The sequence below is a fragment of the Notolepis coatsorum genome, assembly GCF_963971535.1.
Source record: "Notolepis coatsorum genome assembly, chromosome: 3".
Classification (NCBI taxonomy): Eukaryota; Metazoa; Chordata; class Actinopteri; order Aulopiformes; family Paralepididae; genus Notolepis; species Notolepis coatsorum.
The window spans coordinates 197,066,647-197,087,953 of record NC_140167.1 but is presented as its reverse complement, the minus strand read 5'-3'; the positions used below and the strand labels follow the sequence as shown (position 1 = coordinate 197,087,953).

Here is a 21,307-nt window from a genome sequence, read left to right as displayed (position 1 = left end):
AAAGACATTTAAATGTGTTTATTCCAAAGCACAGGTGCCCTAACTCAGTGGTTCCCAAAGTGGGGGTCGCGAGATGATTTCCAGAATGTATTGATTTAAAAAAATATATATATAAGAAAAATCATGCAGTCAGGCCACTGAACTTAGAAGCAGGCCAGGCCAGTGTTTCTAGTTGCAGCGGCGTGAGAGTTAGATAACATAGGTGGGGAACAACCAGGAGATCACTGCAACAGAGGGTAACGCAGTCTAAACTCACTCAAGTTGGAGAACTATCTCTCTCTCTCTCACGCTCACACACACAAAGAAAAAACAAAAAATCCATCAAAACCAGTGTTGTTGCTAATCATTGACACATGCTAGACTGTAATAATGCCCCCCAGAAAAATCTACTTTGCATTTGATATATTGCAAATATTTAACTTTTTGTGTTTAATTTTTTTGGGCTATATTTCGCACTATATTTCCTGGCCTGACTGATTTCTCCAGTCCGGCCCTAGTTAAAAGCCTCCAATGCTTATTAGTGCGTGTGCGTTTGAACATTTGCATGTTTCAACCATAAACAAAAATAAAAAATCTTTTTTAAATTTTTTTTTAATATACCACCCCTATAATAGTGGGGGTCGCGGCTCTCTGACACTGTTATTTCGGGGGTCGCGGCCTGAAAACTTTGGGAACCCCGGCCTAACTGAGAAGCCTCTGTCTTGATGATGAAGATGAAGAAGAAGAAGAAGAAGTCTTTATTTGTCATGCAGATACACACACACACATGCGAGATGGGCGACACACAGGAACGAACACACATGCATTGAGTCGCCGATGAATTGTCTGCACTTGACACACCCCGTCGTCCTTCCCCCCAAGTATAGCCGGGAGCAGACAAGAGCTGCGGCGTGGGCCACACCCAGGGACCAAACCAAGTGCTCCTGCCCGTCTTCTTCAGGGACGCGACAGCGTTAGCGTTCTGTTCTGTATGTTTTTCCATGGGGTTTATCTTATTGGGAGGGGAAACCCTTGCAATCATTGGGAGAATATGCAAACTCCACACAGAAAGGTCCGGGAGATACCCCACCTGGCAATGCGGCAACCCGGTTCACAAGCGGGAATCGAACCCAGGACTTCTAGCTGTGAGGCGACAGTGTTTTTTTTTTTAATCTTTTTATTATCAAAAAATTATCAGTTTACATTTTATGCATTTTCTATATATATACACACTATATTATTTAAATGTCTTACTCACATTTCCCAGGCATAGCCCACCCCCTTCTTTTGCGATTCCCTAAATCAACCAACAAAAACAGAACAAGCCACAAAGAAAACAGTGTTATATATACTTATTTCCTAAACAAATCAAGCATAACCAAAAAACCTCCCCTATCCCACCCAAACAAAACCAAAAAAAACCTATCCAAAACCAAACTCTACTTTACCTTTTCCAAACTTAACACATTTACCACTGTTAATGAACCATCTCTTAAATATCTCCTTACTCAGCCATTTCTCTGTCAACATAACATCCTTTTTCATTAAATTCAAAAAGATTGGCCATACTTCCACCTTTCTCTGCTCAGAAAAAGCAATTCGCCTTCTCAAGACAACCGCATACCTGGCATGACTCAATACATAATTGATGAGATTTTTCTCCTCCTTCTTTCCATCTAATGCACCAAACAAAAAATATCTCTTCCAATCTGTTTATTTGATTATTCCCCAGCTCGCCCTCATGCCCTCTTTCAGCTCTGCATTCACACTCAATGAACATGTGCATAAAACTTTCATCTTTTAATTTGCACACATCGCATGTTCTACTTATCTGTGTATCTATATGATGTAACACTGTTTTTGTATAGACCCTATTCTGTCTTACCATGAAATCATTATGATCACATTCGATATTATTAAACTTTATATTCACATTTTCCCATATTGATCCTCCCACCAACCCCGGAAACACTTTCTCCCACACCTGTTCCGATGCTGGCACCCTTCTTTCTTTTGTTACAAAAAATCTATAAATATCTTTACTCCTCACACTTTCCAAACCCTTCTGCTCATCCCCCTTTCCTACCTTTAATTCTGGAAGACTACAGCTCCTATTCTCCACACACTCTCTCTCTATTATCTCTCTCCATTCCTTCGGCAAGCCAGTTTAAATTTTTTCAAAGTTTGACACGACAGTTGCAAAACGATATTCATCATCTACCTCGATTACATTGTCATAAATGGCCTGCACCGGGAGAAAACCTGGCACATACTCATATACAAAATCCTTTATCTGTGTCATCCCTGCTCTCAGGAAGATTTTACTATACAATACATTGTTATTGTGGCAACCTCTGCAACAGGTCCTGCATTATTATATTATTATTATTATTATTATTATTATTATTATTATTATTATTATTATTATTATTATTATTATTATTATTATTATTATTATATCCTGGGGTTCAGGAATACTGGCTGATTTAAAACCATATCCAGTCCCACACAATCATTCGAGGGGAAATGGGAGGTAGGGGGGGGGGGGGATACATGCACGCAACATGTAAATAACAACATTCATTTTGGACCAGCCAATATTTTTGATCAATGATCAATTCTAAAATCTATTATTTCCTTGGGGGAAAAGCGATACTTTTATTCTACACCTTTCTAAAAGCCTGTGCTTTATAAAGTGCTTTATCTATAGCACCTTGAAATATGATTTAAAAGACATTTAAATGTGTTTATTCCAAAGCACAGGTGCCCTAACTCAGTGGTTCCCAAAGTGGGGGTCGCGAGATGATTTCCAGAATGTATTGATTTAAAAAAATATATATATAAGAAAAATCATGCAGTCAGGCCACTGAACTTAGAAGCAGGCCAGGCCAGTGTTTCTAGTTGCAGCGGCGTGAGAGTTAGATAACATAGGTGGGGAACAACCAGGAGATCACTGCAACAGAGGGTAACGCAGTCTAAACTCACTCAAGTTGGAGAACTATCTCTCTCTCTCTCACGCTCACACACACAAAGAAAAAACAAAAAATCCATCAAAACCAGTGTTGTTGCTAATCATTGACACATGCTAGACTGTAATAATGCCCCCCAGAAAAATCTACTTTGCATTTGATATATTGCAAATATTTAACTTTTTGTGTTTAATTTTTTTGGGCTATATTTCGCACTATATTTCCTGGCCTGACTGATTTCTCCAGTCCGGCCCTAGTTAAAAGCCTCCAATGCTTATTAGTGCGTGTGCGTTTGAACATTTGCATGTTTCAACCATAAACAAAAATAAAAAATATTTTTTAAAATTTTTTTTAATATACCACCCCTATAATAGTGGGGGTCGCGGCTCTCTGACACTGTTATTTCGGGGGTCGCGGCCTGAAAACTTTGGGAACCCCGGCCTAACTGAGAAGCCTCTGTCTTGATGATGAAGATGAAGAAGAAGAAGAAGAAGTCTTTATTTGTCATGCAGATACACACACACACATGCGAGATGGGCGACACACAGGAACGAACACACATGCATTGAGTCGCCGATGAATTGTCTGCACTTGACACACCCCGTCGTCCTTCCCCCCAAGTATAGCCGGGAGCAGACAAGAGCTGCGGCGTGGGCCACACCCAGGGACCAAACCAAGTGCTCCTGCCCGTCTTCTTCAGGGACGCGACAGCGTTAGCGTTCTGTTCTGTATGTTTTTCCATGGGGTTTATCTTATTGGGAGGGGAAACCCTTGCAATCATTGGGAGAATATGCAAACTCCACACAGAAAGGTCCGGGAGATACCCCACCTGGCAATGCGGCAACCCGGTTCACAAGCGGGAATCGAACCCAGGACTTCTAGCTGTGAGGCGACAGTGTTTTTTTTTTAAATCTTTTTATTATCAAAAAATTATCAGTTTACATTTTATGCATTTTCTATATATATACACACTATATTATTTAAATGTCTTACTCACATTTCCCAGGCATAGCCCACCCCCTTCTTTTGCGATTCCCTAAATCAACCAACAAAAACAGAACAAGCCACAAAGAAAACAGTGTTATATATACTTATTTCCTAAACAAATCAAGCATAACCAAAAAACCTCCCCTATCCCACCCAAACAAAACCAAAAAAAACCTATCCAAAACCAAACTCTACTTTACCTTTTCCAAACTTAACACATTTACCACTGTTAATGAACCATCTCTTAAATATCTCCTTACTCAGCCATTTCTCTGTCAACATAACATCCTTTTTCATTAAATTCAAAAAGATTGGCCATACTTCCACCTTTCTCTGCTCAGAAAAAGCAATTCGCCTTCTCAAGACAACCGCATACCTGGCATGACTCAATACATAATTGATGAGATTTTTCTCCTCCTTCTTTCCATCTAATGCACCAAACAAAAAATATCTCTTCCAATCTGTTTATTTGATTATTCCCCAGCTCGCCCTCATGCCCTCTTTCAGCTCTGCATTCACACTCAATGAACATGTGCATAAAACGTTCATCTTTTAATTTGCACACATCGCATGTTCTACTTATCTGTGTATCTATATGATGTAACACTGTTTTTGTATAGACCCTATTCTGTCTTACCATGAAATCATTATGATCACATTCGATATTATTAAACTTTATATTCACATTTTCCCATATTGATCCTCCCACCAACCCCGGAAACACTTTCTCCCACACCTGTTCCGATGCTGGCACCCTTCTTTCTTTTGTTACAAAAAATCTATAAATATCTTTACTCCTCACACTTTCCAAACCTTTCTGCTCATCCCCCTTTCCTACCTTTAATTCTGGAAGACTACAGCTCCTATTCTCCACACACTCTCTCTCTCTATTATCTCTCTCCATTCCTTCGGCAAGCCAGTTTAAATTTTTTCAAAGTTTGACACGACAGTTGCAAAACGATATTCATCATCTACCTCGATTACATTGTCATAAATGGCCTGCACCGGGAGAAAACCTGGCACATACTCATATACAAAATCCTTTATCTGTGTCATCCCTGCTCTCAGGAAGATTTTACTATACAATACATTGTTATTGTGGCAACCTCTGCAACAGGTCCTGCATTATTATATTATTATTATTATTATTATTATTATTATTATTATTATTATTATATCCTGGGGTTCAGGAATACTGGCTGATTTAAAACCATATCCAGTCCCACACAATCATATACAATGTTGGGCAGGTACTCTGCCCAAACCTGTAATACCTCTCTATATATCTCCGGTATATTTTCCATCATTAAAGGCTTAAAGCCCATAAATAAGCTATTGTCACCACACCTACCTACCTTCTCTAGGCTCTCTTTAAAAAACCACTCCCATCCGTATTTGGTCTCATCGTAAATATATTTCTGTACACATTTCAATCTTACAGTTTTCTTCTTTACCTTTATGTCAATTAAATTCAAACCACCCTCATTACACTTACCTATTAAGACTTTGTGGGCGATTTTTGGTGACTTCCCCCACCACAGAAAGTCTGCCACAACCCTATTAATCTCATTTTCTATTGCCTCTGGCATATCCAAGGCACCTAACACATATGTCAGTTTAGACATCAATAAGCTATTTATCACCACAACCTTACCCTTCAATTTTGGTGTGCGTTGCTTCCAAAATTGGAGCACCTGTTTAATCTTATTAATTATACCTACCCACGTAAAAATTTTCTCCTCTATCCCTATCCACACACCCAATATCATTATGTGCCCCTCTGCTTTTTTCAGCGGAACCACACAATCACTCATTTTTATTTTACCTACACACAATAACTCAGTCTTATCAACATTAATTTTGGCTCCAGATGCCTTACCATATATCTCTAAGCACTTCATAATTCTATGTATGCTCTCCATGTCTCTCACCGTAAAGGTAGTGTCATCCGCATATTGGTGGATCAAACTCTGCTCCCCGTAGGGTATTCCTATTCCAATTATTTCCTTTTTACTTTTTATGTATGTGGCCATAGGCTCTGCGGAAATCGCATAGAGCAAAGCTGAAAGAGGACACCCTTGCCTAACAGACCGCTCCCCCCTAAACACATCTGTAATACACCCGTTACATTTCACACAGCTTTTTGCATCTTTATACAAAACACGTACCCAGTTGACCATCCTCTCCCCAAAACCAAAAACCTCCATGACCCTGATCAGGAAAAAATTCTCAACCCGGTCAAAAGCCTTGTTAAAGTCCACACTGAGTACTGCACAATCATCATTATTATAATTTACATAATTTACTACATCCTTAATCGTTCTTACAGTTTCTGTGATGTCCCTACCCGGAACACTGTAGGCCTGGGTTGGCGCCACTATGCTCCCAATTACTTTCTTGACCCTGTTGGCCAGAATTTTGGTAAGCACCTTATAATCGGAATTCAACAAACTTATAGGCCTATATCCTTCTAACTTTGTTTTACACCCTTTGTTTTTAAATAAAATTGTCAAGACACCAGTGGTCATTGCTTCATTACACTCACCATTCCTCTCTATTTCTCTGTACACTTTCAACAAAATAGGTGCTAGCAGACCAACAAAAGCCCTGTAAAATTCTCCTGACAAACCATCAAGCCCAGGACTTTTGTTAGTCTGCAAGCCCTGAATCGCTTCCCTCACTTCTTTTTCAGTGATTTCACCATCACACATCACTCTATCCCCTTCATCTAATCTCATTTCCACAGTTTCCAGTACATTGTTTACACATTCAATATCCACTCCTTCACTCTTGTAAAAAATTTTATAAAAAGATTCCACTGTATCCAATATTCCAACTAAGTCATTAACTTTTTCCCCTTTTTCGTTTTCTAGCTCTCTTATGTATGTCCTTCTCTGTTTACTTTTTTCTAGGCCTAGAAAAAACGAGGTGCTCCTTTCTCCTTCAAGGGCATATTTCGCCTTGCTCCTCATTATTGCTCCCATGCACTTTCTTCTTTCATTCTCTGCCCACTTTGCCTCTAGCTCTGTATACTTCTCTGCACTGTGTTCTGGATTTTCTTTAAATTTTTCCTCTTCTTCCGCTAGCAAACCTTTTAATTCCCATTCTTCTCTTTTGTTTTTATAATTTCTGGCCTTTGTATATCTTATACTTATCTTTTTTACATTCATTTTAACTTGTTCCCACCACATACCCACATTTTCATTAAACATTGGGTTTTCCATTTCAGCTTTCACATACCCATATATCTTTTTTTGATATTTCTCCTCACTCAGTACACTTGTATTTAAACACCACACACCCCCATCTCTCCCTTGTATTTCTATTCCTAAATCAAAACACACAGCCGCATGGTCACTAAATTTTTTTTACTTATGTTCTATATTGTTAATGTAATTCCGTATTTCCCGTTTAACCAGACATAGATCAATCCGGCTTTGCCTTAAGCAGCCCGCCACCACTTGTTTCCTTGTAAACCCTCTTTTCCCAGAATTCTCCTCTCTCCACATATCCACTAGATCCACACCAGACATTATTTCTGTTAGTGTATTTCTAGCTGTGTCACACTTGAAAATCTTACTCGTAGTATCTAACCTACTTCGCAAAGTGTTAAAGTCACCGACAAACAAACAATTCCCCTTCATGTGCACCTTTAGCCCTTCAAAAAAAAACATCCTAATTTTCTCTGCATTGGGCGAATATATATTCCCTAATCTAAACAACACTCCCTGATGTTCAAATTCTAATATAATCACCCTCCCTTCTGCGTCCTCATATATTACCTTTATATTTTCCACTACGTCTTTTTTAAATAATACTGCTACACCACATGATCGCTCTGTACTATGATTTACATATAATACATCAGTCCATTTTCTTTTCACATCATTCATTATATTTTCCGTCCACCACGTTTCCTGCAGCATCACTATATCCGTATTAAAAATCGATATAACCTGCTCAATTTTTGTTTTGTTCCTCAGTCCATTCACATTAAGCGATGTTACAGTGATGGCAGCACACATGACGAAAAATATATTGATTATCCTATATAACCTTATCATACCTTCTTAATACACCTCCCTTTAGCACCTCTGTCCTCTCTTGATTTTCTTTTCAGTAGGTTGATAGCAGATGGGCTGGTGTCCATCTCCTCAGAGTCCTCTGATGTAGCCCCCACCTCTTCCCCGGTCCCTGGCAACCCCTCTGAGTCTCCTATAGACTCTTCCCTCTTCTTCCTCTCCTCCGCGCATGTAGACGGTCCCTCTACCGCGTCTCTTTCGCTGCACGCTTCTAGATACGCAATGCCGCCTCGTCGCCCTCCATCGCTGCATGTACAGATACAGCCGGGAAAAGTCCAGGAACAGCTGTTTGCCTGCCGTTATGACGTCGTTTGGCATGGTTAATGTTAACAATGACCAGCGGGGGCGCTCTCATACAGCTGGTGACAACTGCCCGACGCGCCGGCTTTTTGTTCATTCATTGGAGGAGCTCCGCGCTGGACTAAGCTCGAGTTCCATTCAATTCCATTACAGCTGGTGACTTCATTCATAGGATGCTACAACGTCCTACAGTATGTCTACAGACTGCATGAATGAATGTTGCTGAATTAAAGAATGAATAAGTTAAACGTGTCAATTCAGCAGTCAAAGTGTATATATTAAAACGTGTCAAATCTAACTTCATTAGATGGCCGACGTACGGCTCTCTTGTCCATTCATTTCATCAAAAGAAAGCGTTAGTGTAATGCTTCTTGGTAACAATAAGTTTGTGTACGCAATGTTGCTGAATAAAATAATTAAACCGTTAAGACCTGTCGAATTAGCAGTCAATGTGTATATTTTGTGTAGTGCCAGGTGGGCTCTCTTTATAATTGATATATTTTGTCTAGTACCGTGGTCTAGTGGTTTAAGGTTATTCCTTTCAATCTGACGCCCGGGGTTCGATTCCCACTGGGTCTAATATATATATTTTTTTTTTATTATTTATAAAATGAAATTGCCCGCAACGATGTGCATAATACAATAGTAATAATATATAATAAGAATCCAACCAATAGAGCGACATTGTGCAATAAACAAGTAAACAAAGTAGGGCATATTTTACAGTAGGGCACTTTGAAACAACCAATCACGTTGCGCGATAGCACGAGCGGTGCACAGTCAGGAAGTAATGTTAGAGCTGAGTTCACTCATTCCGAACGGCGAAATGTAAAATGCTACCCAGGATTGTTGCGTTTCGTTATAAAAAATATGCGGTGATAAACAAAAAACGAATCGCAGTATGCAAAACGTGCGGTTCGAGGATCACAGATGTACTATGGTGACAGATAAGGGGGGGGACCCTGATGTAAACAAGACGAAAGTCTTTCTCTGGTCTGCAATGTACAGTGTTGTTTGTACAGTTGTACAGTGTCCCCCACCCACCCCTGTCAGACGTCCTCTCCATAAAAAAAACGATTGAATTGCTCAGAATTATAAATTATGTCCCCAATAGGACATAATATTAATATTATTCCCCAGTATGACACAATAAACACAGAATGAATGCCCCCCCCCCCATAAAAACATACTGCCAAATTACTTCCACCCTCATCTCCAAAACAGTTGGCGTGAACAAATAATACTAGAGACAGAATGAGTTTTGCTTCTTTTTTTGGTTTTTCTTTTAATCAGTGAATTATATTCCCATCCATATCCCCAACTTTGTGATTTTTACATACTGATCAGACGGAGGCAGAATAGCCTGCACATACATCAATGCATCTCTTGTAAGATATGAATTGCGGCATACATTTTCCCAAACATGGTGCTGTTGGCGTCAAGCACAGGAGGTGAGGGGTGGATTGTCACCACCTGTTTAGCTAGGGCAGAGCGCATGTAGAGGGCATAGAAGAACCAGACGAGGCTGAAGATGCACAGGCCGATGGAGATGTTGATGAACACTTTGCCTATGTCAACCTTCTTCTTCTTCTCCTTGCGGTGCCGAGATATATATCAACAACAATCATTCACAAATAATAGACCGGAACAGGAATGGAAAGGAAACGTCAGTGACGTCACATACTGGATTTACTACATCGCCCTCTGTAGAACACAAATGAGCAAGGGCGCACATAATAATAATAATATATTTAACACCCCCACTCGAACTTAGCTTATTGTGGTACAAAACAAATATATATATATATATATTCTCCCTCTTTGGCCTTCAATACAAAATAAACAACAACAACAAAAAAAACATATTGGCACATCCATGCTTTTCTTTCACTCTAACTAAGTGCCAAACAAATACTGAGCAAACTTCTTCAGTTGTAGCTTAGTGGCTGGTTTTGTCATCACATCAGCAATCATGTTGTCAGTAGGACAATATTCCAAACATATCCTCCCACTATTCACAGTTTCTCTTATGAAGTGATATTTTATATCAATATGTTTACATCTTTGCCTGTTTACAGGATTCCTGGCTAGTGCAATAGCTCCTTGGTTATCATCATAAACCTTGGTTTGTGCATACTGACATCCATCAATACCCTTGAGTAGCTGTTGCAAATACATACACTCCTGTATGGCTGATGCTAAGGCCATGTATCCTGCCTCGCAGGTAGAAAGTGCAACTGTTGGTTGTCTTCTACTCTTCCATGAAATGAGAGAGCTTCTCTCACTTAGACTGGCACTACGTCCCAACAGGGGGGTAGTGACTAACCTGTGTAGGTGTGACATTGGATTGGCAACCCCCCCACACACCATTGAAATGCTAATTGTTGGGGGACCCTGATGTAAACAAGACGAAAGTATTTCTCAGGTCTGCACCCCCTTAACAATTGTATGTATTGAGCTGGACTGTACTGTACCCATTCTGCAATCTGTTAAAATTGATATTACATTTACATTTAGTCATCTACCTATTGAAGCGTTGAGAGAAAAAGACAGCCAAGATTGTACTTTAAACTAAATTACTTTTATTTGCCTGTATTCTAAATTACATGCAATGCAAAGTAGAACTGTAATATGTACTTTCTCAGTCAGTGCTAAATGCAGTCCTCTTATGCAGCATCACTTTTCACATCAAAACAAAAGTAGAACTGTAATGTGGACTCAGTCAGTCACACTTATTTAACATGATCAAATAATTATTATAATATTTTTTACTTCACTTTGAAATATTATAGTGAAATATTTTGCAATGTTGTCGCATTTATCTTGTTGAAATCCTCCAACAGGCTCTTTTTTGTAAGTTGACTGGTTTGCACACCAATAATACAGTGCAATAATAGAATAGTAGAATAGATAGTAAAATTATGCAATAGAATGGCCAGAGTAAAATAGTGCTACAGTACAATCAACAGCGGGGTGTATTAGAAGGCTATGGTGAAGAGGTACGTTTTTAGCTTATTTCTGAAAATATTAAGAGATCTAGCTTCCCTAATGTCCATAGTGTGTTCCATAACTTTGGTGCATAGTTAGCAAAGGCTGCATCACTGATTTTCTTTAGACTGTGACTCGGAACCTTCAATAGTAGGTTGTCTCTGTCTAAGCTCTAAGGCTGTCTCTGTCCCTGTAGGGTTCAGTGACCACAATATAATAGCTGTCACTAGAAAGACAAGGGTTCCAAAACTTAAAGCTAAAATCATATTAACACGGTCCTATAAAAGATTTAATGAAGATTCATTTATTGATGAAATATCCAGTATAGATTGGAACATGGTGTGTAGTGAGGATGACCCTGAAGCTGCCCTGGATTTATTTATGTCAAGATATATGAGTGTTGTAAACAAGTATGCTCCTTTAAAAAAATTCACGGTCAAGAATAGATCTGCCCCATGGCTTGACAGCAGTCTCAGGACCCTAATGAAAGAGAGAGACATGGCCAAAAAAGCCTCAGTTAGTTCTGGTTCAATTGATGACAGGCATAAATACTGTGCTTTACGCAATCAGGTGACAAAACTAAACAAGGAAAAAAAAAAGGGACTATTTTAAACAAAGGTTATATGATGCGAGAAATGATAGCAAACAAATATGGAATGTTTTTAATGAAATGATGGGTCGAAAGACAACTGTGTGCACACCCTTAGTGGAATCAAATGGATTTGTTCTCACGAAACCAGGTGAGATTGCAAATCATTTTAATTAATATTATGTGGGTAAAGTATCTAAACTAAGGCATGCTATGAATATGTCAAACAACCTGAAAACAAATGACTGTATTAAGTATATTATAATGAAAGACAAAATGTATGAATTTGAATTTCATCAGGCTGAAGTCAGTGAGGTGGAGCGGTTACTCCGCTCTCTTCCTGATAGTAAGTTAGCAGGCCTAGATAACCTGGATAGTAAAGTGCTGAGAATGACTGCTGGTATTATAGCATCTCCTATATGTCATATTATGAATAGATGTTTGGATGTGGGTCTATTTCCAAAGATGTGGAAGGAGGCTAAGGTTTTTCCTTTACCTAAGGATACCAAATCTGCTTTTAATGAGGGAAATTCTAGACCTATAAGTATTTTACCTGTCTTGAGCAAAATCATGGAAAAGTTGGTGCATTCACAAATTCAAGAGTATTTTGTTTCAAACAAGCTTGCAACAGATTCTCAACATGCCTATAGAGCTGGTCACTCTACTTCTACTGCCTTGATACAGATGACTGATGACTGGCTTAAAGCTATAGATAACTCTATGTTGGTGGGAGCTGTGCTGTTAGATTTTAGTGCTGCATTTGATGTGCTGGACCATTCTCTACTGGTTGATAAACTTAAATGTTATGGTTTTAACTCTTCTGCTTTAAAGTGGATACTAAGTTATTTGTCCTCTAGATCACAGAAGGTGTATCTAAATGGCAGCCTGTCCAGTAGCAGAGGTCTAGAGTGTGGCGTGCCGCAAGGAAGTTGCCTAGGACCTTTGCTCTTCTCTGTATTTACGAATGACCTATCTTGGGCTACCAAATGTGCTACAACAGTTCTTTATGCAGATGATTCAACATTGTATTACGCGGCACCATCATGCAATGTACTTAATGAAGTTTTGAGTAGAGAACTTAAAGTTGTGCATGACTGGGTAGTATGTAATAGACTTGTCCTTAATATCTCCAAGACTAAATGTATTGTGCTGGGAACAAGGCACAGGTTATCTACAAATCCAAAGCTTCATTTAAACTTGTGTAATTCAGCAGTTCAACAAGTTGAAAGTACTAAACTCCTTGGAGTGATGCTGGATTGCACTCTGTCTTGGTCTCAGCATATTAATTATATTGTTTTAAAAATGGGAAGAGCAATTGGTATTTCCAGGAAATGTGCTTCTTTTGTTGCCCGTCCCCTTTTATGTCAGATAGTGCAAAGTTTAGTTTTATGTCATCTTGACTATTGCTCTGCGATGTGGTCATCTGCTGCCAGTGGTGACCTCAGGAAGCTCCAGGTGGTCCAGAACAGGGCAGCACGGTTGGTACTGGGCTGCTCACTATGGTCTAATGTGAGCCGTATGCATGCCCGCCTCTCTTGGCTTAACGTTGAAAATAGATTGTCTTTTAATATACTTGTGCTGTTCAAGTTGGTCATGAGCAGTAAGACTCCTGTTTTTATACATAATCAGATTGTTTTTAGTAATACTGTGCACGAGCATTACACTAGAGGTTCCAGTAGTGGGCAGCTTGAATTGCCAGGTCCTAGAACCAGCGCTCTGGGGAGATCTTTTATTTTTAGAGCATTAACTCTGTGGAATGGCCTGCCTCGGAACCTCTGCTGCATTTACAGTAGATTCACTTTTAAAAAGAATCTTAAATTGTTTTTAAATTGTTTTTAACACTGTAAAGTGGTTTTTTGTTTTTGTTTTACACTAATGTAATTTTAGCTATTAATTGTTAAAGTAGGTTCATTATGCATTGTGTGTACTGACTTTTAATAATTTTGTTTTTTTGTAATGGTGATTGTTTTTGTGTTTTTTTGTGCGTGGACCCCAGGAAGACTAGCTGGTTGCTATCGCACCAGCTAATGGGGATCCCTAATAAAATCAAATCAAATCAAATAGTAGATGATCGCAATGTTTATACTTTGTATATAAGGAGGAGGACCTTGAAATCAATTCTAAATGTTACCGATGATTACTGATGTAAACAGGGGGATCCTGATGTAAACAAGATGAAAGTCTTTCTCTGGTTTGCATCCCCTTAACAATTGTATGTATAATTGTATGTAATTGTATGTATAACATCTGCCAAATTTTTTTATAGTTTTTGATTCGCAGCGGGATCCGGAAGCGCCACTGAACCGTGAGTCGAATCAGTGAATCGGTTCATTGCCGTGAGCGTGTATCGAATCGCTCACTCACTGAAATGATCCGTTGGGCACATCACTGACTGTTGCCTTTGACACACCTCTGATGTGGGAGATGAGGTCAAAGGACATGTCGTGACGCAGTTTGACAAGGGTGATAAATAGCTGATCTATGGGTGAGATTATGGTGCTCCTTGTCTTCTCTGTGTGCAAGAAAGAAAACAAGTGCTGAAGCACTGGCCAGGTCTGTTGGTCACCATCCTCCTTGGCTGCATCACTGTCCTTTTTTCACGCCGCTCATGGCGACTGATGTTTGTTGACGTAGATGGTGTAGACTGTGATGTTGAAGGGAATACAGATGGTATGTAGTCTGTTTGGTCATTGACCTTTGCTCCTGAATGAATGAATGAAAACGTTATTAACAGATTGCAGAATGGGTACAATACAGTACGGCTCAATACACACAATTGTTAAGGGGATGCAGACCAGAGAAAGACTTTCGTCTCGTTTACATCAGGGTCCCCCATGCGAGTTCTCTCTCTCTCTCTTGGATCAAATAACAAACTCAGCAAGGCCAACGGCTTCTCTGTTACAGTGGGTGACAATATTGTCACAAGGAAAGATGAAATTACCTACCTGGGTTCCATCCTAGAGGCAAATCTTTCCTGTGACAAAATGGCAACCAATGTAATAAAAAAAAGTCAACCAACGAACAAGATTCTTGTACCGGATCTCCTCTCTGGTAAACAAGAATACCCTGAAGACTCTGGCAGGAGCACTCATTCAAGGGTACTACGACTATGCTTGCACCTCATGGTACCAAAGCACCTCAAAAGCGCTAAAAACTAAATTACAAACATCACAAAACAAACTGGTCAGACTACTGCTTGACCTTACTCCTAGAACCCACCTCACCCCTGCCCACTTTGACTACCTAGGATGGCTTAGAGTAGACGACAGAGTACAGCAACTTGCAATGGGCCTGGTCTACAAGATACTGTACACTACACCACTAAGATACCCATGTACATGTCGAAATACTTCCCAAAGGTCAGTGAATACCACGACCACAACACCAGAGGGAGTTCCACAAATCATGTTCAACCCAGATTCGGCTCAAACAAGGGACTAAACACGTTTCGCAATTATTAAAATGATAATACTTTTATTAATATTAATTAGGCTACTGCTGGCCATTCATCAAGCGAGACATTGCTGATTATTTATGTATTTTATAAGACAAGACTACAGCAGCCGTGTATCTTGGATGTAATGATTGATTGATTGATTGATTGATTGATTGATTGATTGATTGAAAGAAAATTAACAGATTGCAGAATGGGTACAGTACAGCTCAATAAACACAATTGTTAAAGGGATGCAGACCAGAGAAAGACTTTCGTCTTGTTTACATCAGGGTCCCCCATTTTCAATTCATCATAACATGACATACATGACATACAGATACAGTACTGCTACATCTATACATTTATGACATACCAGATTTACAAATACAGTACTGTTTGTGATACAAAAAGAGTCTAAAAAAGAGAGTATATGATAACGTTAGCACACTGTCGATGGCTCATTGATTTAACTGTAGCTCCTGTACAGTAGCAAGCCAAGTTACTATGGGGGACCCTGATGTAAACAAGACGAAAGTCTTTCTCTGGTCTGCATCCCCTTAACAATTGTGTATATTGAGCTGTACTGTATTGTACCCATTCTGCAATCTGTTAAATAAAGTTTTCATTCATTCGTTCATTCACTTACCGATCTTTGTGCACCTTCTTAGTTCAAGTGTCGAACGAAGTTGGACGTTGCATGATTGCATCTCCATACTGCGATTCGTTTTTTGTTTATCACCGCATAGTTTTTATAACGAAACGCAACAATCCTGGGTGGGTAGCATTTTACATTTCGCCGTTCGGAATGAGTGAACTCAGCTCTAACATTACTTCCTGACTATGCATCGCTCGTGCTATCGCGCAACGTGATTGGTTGTTTCAAAGTGCCCTACTGTAAAATATGCCCTACTTTGTTTACTTGTTTATTGCACAATGTCGCTCTATTGGTTGGATTCTTATTATATATTATTACTATTGTATTATGCACATCGTTGCGGGCAATTTCATTTTATAAATAATAAAAAAAAAATATATATATTAGACCCGGTGGGATCCAAACCCGGGGCGTCGGCTTGAAAGGAATGGGCATTAACCACTAGACCACGGTACTAGACAAAAAATATCCATTATATATCCCTTATATGAACCTCCACTAGCAATCGACAGGTTTTAACTGGTTAATTATTTTATTCAGCAACATTGCTTTAGACATATGGTATGGTATTTATTTTAGACAACAAAACATATACAGATCGTTATACAGTATACTGTGTAGGACGTTGTAGCGTCCGTCTAATGACTTTGCGCCTCCTGGCGGCATAAAATAGAACAGCAGCCTGGGTTCCTAATTCATTTCCACGACGTGATATAACCGTGCGCACGTCGCGGCAAAGCGCCCAGGAAAACTAAAAGCTTCATCTGTACACTGCGCATACTTTTCATCACATCCCCTGCACTTTTGTTCAGTGTCACACTCTCTAGCATAGTGTCCTTGCTGGGCACATTTGTGGCATTTAAAGTCCGGGCAATCTCTCAGGACGTGACCAGGCTGAAGACACAGCCTACAAACTCTCACCTGCCTATTATGAATCACTCTAAAGTGTTCCATCCCCTGTTGAGTCTCAAACCGGGTCGAATATGGCAGGGATTTGACATACTCAGTGAACTTCACTTTTACGAACCTTGTGCCGTCTATAATGTCAGTTCCAGGCCACGTCCTTCTCTTGATCTGCGTTACCGCCGCCGCTCCCCATTGCTTCCGTTTCTCGAGAATGTCCTCATCCGTTATGTATAAAGGCAGACCCAAAAAAGAGACGACAACCTCATCGTTCGACAGTTCTGTTGCCATTATCCTACTGTCCTTGATTTTAAAACCGTCCATCAGTTTCTCCTTCACCTTCTCATCCATCAACATGATTTCATACTTCTTGGGCGTCTTGTATCGACATCCAATGACGGTCCCACACTCCGACTTTATCGCCCTCAAAAGCTCCATCATTGTGACTCTATCAGGCCCCTCAATGTCCACCTCAACTGTTAATCTTAACTCATATTTTCATTCATTCATTTCATCCGTCTGTCTCGGAATCCGCCCGCCGTTCGAAATGTTTGTTGCCATGATTTCCCGTCCGAGCCTCGAGACAAACGTCAATTTCCCCCAAACAGCTAAAAGCCGTTGGGGGAAACTACACTATACAAAAAACAATATAACACTCTACTACTTACTCTATACTCACTTTAACCAACTATCTCACTATCAAACTCAAAGCTTCCACGCGCTGTCAAATTCAAACCGAACTCTCAAAAAGAGGGCGTGTTCTAGGTGACAGTGTTAACCACTACACCACTGTGCCGCCTGATGTATTCTATTCTATTCTATTCTACAGTTCAGGATGGGAAACTGTATGATGCCTATGTGAGCTATCTCCATGGTAATGAGCTGAGCTCACCAGAGGCAGAAACCTTTGCCCTCCAGGTTCTGCCTGGGATGCTGGAGAGACAGCATGGCTACAGGCTCTACATCAGAGGAAGGGATGACTCTCCAGGGGAAGGTACACACACACACGCGCGCGCGCACGCACACACACACACACACACGCGCACACACACACACACACACACACACACACACACAAGCTTAGCTGTTTAAATGTTATATTGAAGCATGTAGCTGTTTAAAGGATATATTGAAGCATGTACAGTAGCTGTTTAAATGTTATATTGAAGCATGTAGCTGTTTAAGTAGCTGTTTAAAGGTTATATTGAAGCATGTAGCTGTTTAAAGGTTATATTGAAGCATGTAGCTGTTTAAATGTTATATTTCGTATAAAGCTTACGCTTTGCTCTATTGGAACTATCCCTTTAATCATATTCTATAATGAAAACTTTCACCACGTGTACGCACCTGCCCACCTGCCTGACCACTCCCACATCCTCTCCTATATAAGCGCGGTCATGGCCATACTACAGCTCCTTCCCTACTTTCACCACCGAAGCCCGTGTAAAGCACCGCTTTAAGTTTAGTGATAAAGTAGTTAGTTAGTTATAGGAGCTGTGTTGGCATTGTCTTTTGTTTCTCCCTCTCTCACTAATTTACGGGAGAAAGAAAGGATAATGTCGTCACCACCGGAGAGTCTAGAGGATGATGATCCATTCTGACCTCCACCGGCGCTTCGCATTTGGGGTGCACGTCGCTGAGCAGTTCCCCCGCTGGCGTTGTGCTCCGGCTGTGCAGCTGGATACTATGCCTCGAGAGGCGGTTGGCTGTGGGAGAGCTGACGGTCTCTCTAGGGCGGGTGGTGTTTTGTGACGCGAGCCTCAGGTGTGTCAGAGAGAGTTGCGCGGGGGCAGCTGCACAGCTTGCGTCCCCGCTCAACAGCCGGCTCCGAGCAGGAATCCCTTCGTTACCTCTCCATAGCGGTATGGAGGGGATTCTTGTTTGATGCCCCACATTAACGCAGTGCTCCTCCTCAGAGAGTACGAGCTTTGTTTTCCTGGGGCCCCGATTTCGAGTCTAGGGTTTGAGTCCCGGGTCTCTGAAGAGGGATGCCCTCTGCTACCGCGCTGGACGATGCCCCGCCTTCAAGACGAGTGAAGCTCCCGGCGCAGAGGATGCAAGCTTGGTGTTTCGTTAGGGGAATATCCCAGAGCTCAAGACGGCAGCAGCCCGCATAAAACGGAGCTTGCTGCCGATGCCACTGTAGCTCTGGTAACACCGTTCTGTGAGAGGGACGGATGTTGTCTGCCCCCTTTTTTCTTAAGAGTGGGCTGAAGAAGAGACAGTTGGCTGTCTGAAGTGGTCAGGCCTGCAACGCTATTCCTCACATTACACAGCTTCAGTAGTAGTAGCCGTTAGCTAAACAGTGGGCCCGTGAGTGCTAGCCGTTAGCTTGCTGCTGCGTTAGCCGGTAGCTATCGGTAGGCCGGTAAGAGCTAGCTATTAGCCCGTAGCTGGCCGTTGGTCAGTGCCGACGGTGGGCCTATGAAGGCTAGAAACGTTAGCTTGGTGCTAACCGTCAACCTGGAGTTAGCTGTTAGCTTGTGCTAAACCGTTGGCGTTAGCCGTGGGGAAGTAGCGGGCCCTGAGCACTCTGACTCGGCGTCATCTCTGGCAGAAGATGTCGTCGGCCTGCACCATGACCGGCTGCAGGATGTGGGCGAAACGCCGGAGCGAAGCTCCAGTCGTCGCAAATTCTGGCCCCGCCAGCAAGAGGCCTCGTCAACATGGTGGACCAGCCATTTGTTGCGGCCATTCATTCTGCGTCCGGGGGTCAGGTCAGGGAGGACATTACACTATGCCCCACTCTTCCTCCGCCCCCCGAATGTTTTTGGTTAATAACAATGTTTTTTGTTTAACAAAACGTGTTACTTCACTGCATTTTGGGGGATACGACGTGTGCTATGTGAACTCACAGCTACAAATGCTGGGGTTGCGTTTCTTGCTTGGAGTGTTGTGAACTTTTCTTTGAAAATTGTGTTGGTCGCTATTGTGTATAGCTTAGCAATGTGGCATATGACCTGTCTCCCACACCAAATCAGGATAGGTGGGGTTTCCCCCGGCCATTTGAAAACCTCACAGGCGCTTTTTCTTGCTGGCCAAGAGACATGTCCGTGAGTTACAGGGCCTGTACTACAGACCGCTGTCATTTTAAAGGATAGGTGATGCAATGCAGTAGAGACAATTTGTCTTCTACTCTGCTCCCTACCAGTAGTGTATATTGGGTCAGAGCCTCCTCCTCAGGAAGTTTCAGAGCTTCCTCTGTGTTTCAGAACCTCCCTCTCAGTGAGAGAGCCTCCTCAGAGTTTCAGAGCCTCCTCCTCAGAGAGTCTTAGTCCAATTGTTACATGAACCTTTTTCAATTGTTTACTCATGTTGAGGTCTCTCCGGGAGAATCGCTGTCTTCCCCTCTTACCTACAGTAAAGTGCAGAATTGACGCGGTTGTTATTCCCAGGCTCGTCATGTGAGGACCTGTGTTTGTGTCTTTTGTAGACCGGCTCCCTGCTGCTCGTCCCAGACAGCAAGGGGAAACGTTCTGAGGCTATTTCTTGTTAGAAATTCGCCGTCACTGTTCTCGGGTTCTTTGCGAGCATATGCGCTGTTTTATGAATCAGCGTATGGTCTTACGAGACCGATCAGCGCTGGCCCACTGGCCCAGGGTGTTTTTTCAATGATTGAATATGCTTTGTGGGTCCGGCGCGCCTTAGTTGCCCAACATCATAAAAACAGCGTTTTTTTATGCGGTCGGTTGGGATGGAGATTTTTGTCTCTACCGAGCGCCAGTGCACTGGGTTAGACTCGGTGGCTCACGTACATCTCCGGGGTGAGATGACGGAGTAGATCAAAACATTGGCAGGGGGGTCTCACGCCCATTGGGTGGGCCACCAGGAGTAGTGCGTTCGCGTACTGACCGTCTTGGTGGCGCCCTCTGTGATGTTTTGGATCGACACGCGTACCTACCCCCCTCTTAGGACTGGGGGCGGCGGCGTGACTAGGGCACGGGACTGGTCCTGGTCGCGCCGGACCAGATCAGTTAACCCGTTGTCCACCGGGGCGCAGACAGGTTCTGGTACCCCGAAGGACTCTGTGCTTTTGCCAGGTCGGGCCGGACATCACAGGGGTTGATGTCATGAATGTGTGTGTCATATAGATGCCACCACGAGTTTCCCTTAACACTTTCAGTGCCAGCAGGGGGCGCACGATTTAGTGCTTGAATGCCCACATCCACTCCAATGTTAACGTTAATATCGCCTAATCTATGTTAAAAATTATGGCTATGTGTCTAATCTGCCCGTCGCATTATCAATGACCCATTTCCAGTCAACATTGTCGAAGCAGATTGTTTTTTTATCGGTTCATTTCCGTTTGATAGCATTTTGAAAAGCACTCGGTTTCACGGAAAAAAGAAGACATTCTATGATAATCGCCCTTTACTGGAATATTCTAGAACGTTGTCATTTTGCAGCCTATTTATGAAT

General features: G+C 41.5%; 1 protein-coding gene across 1 annotated transcript in view; it reads left to right on the top strand.

The window, feature by feature from the left end:
* il1rl2 (interleukin 1 receptor-like 2) overlaps positions 1–21,307 on the top strand; it is a 110,277-nt gene that overhangs the window by 81,264 nt on the left and 7,706 nt on the right. The window contains exon 9 of the mRNA XM_084311041.1: positions 17,718–17,882. Within this exon, the coding sequence (XP_084167167.1) occupies positions 17,718–17,882 (165 nt within the window). The remainder of the gene's footprint in view (positions 1–17,717; positions 17,883–21,307) is intronic.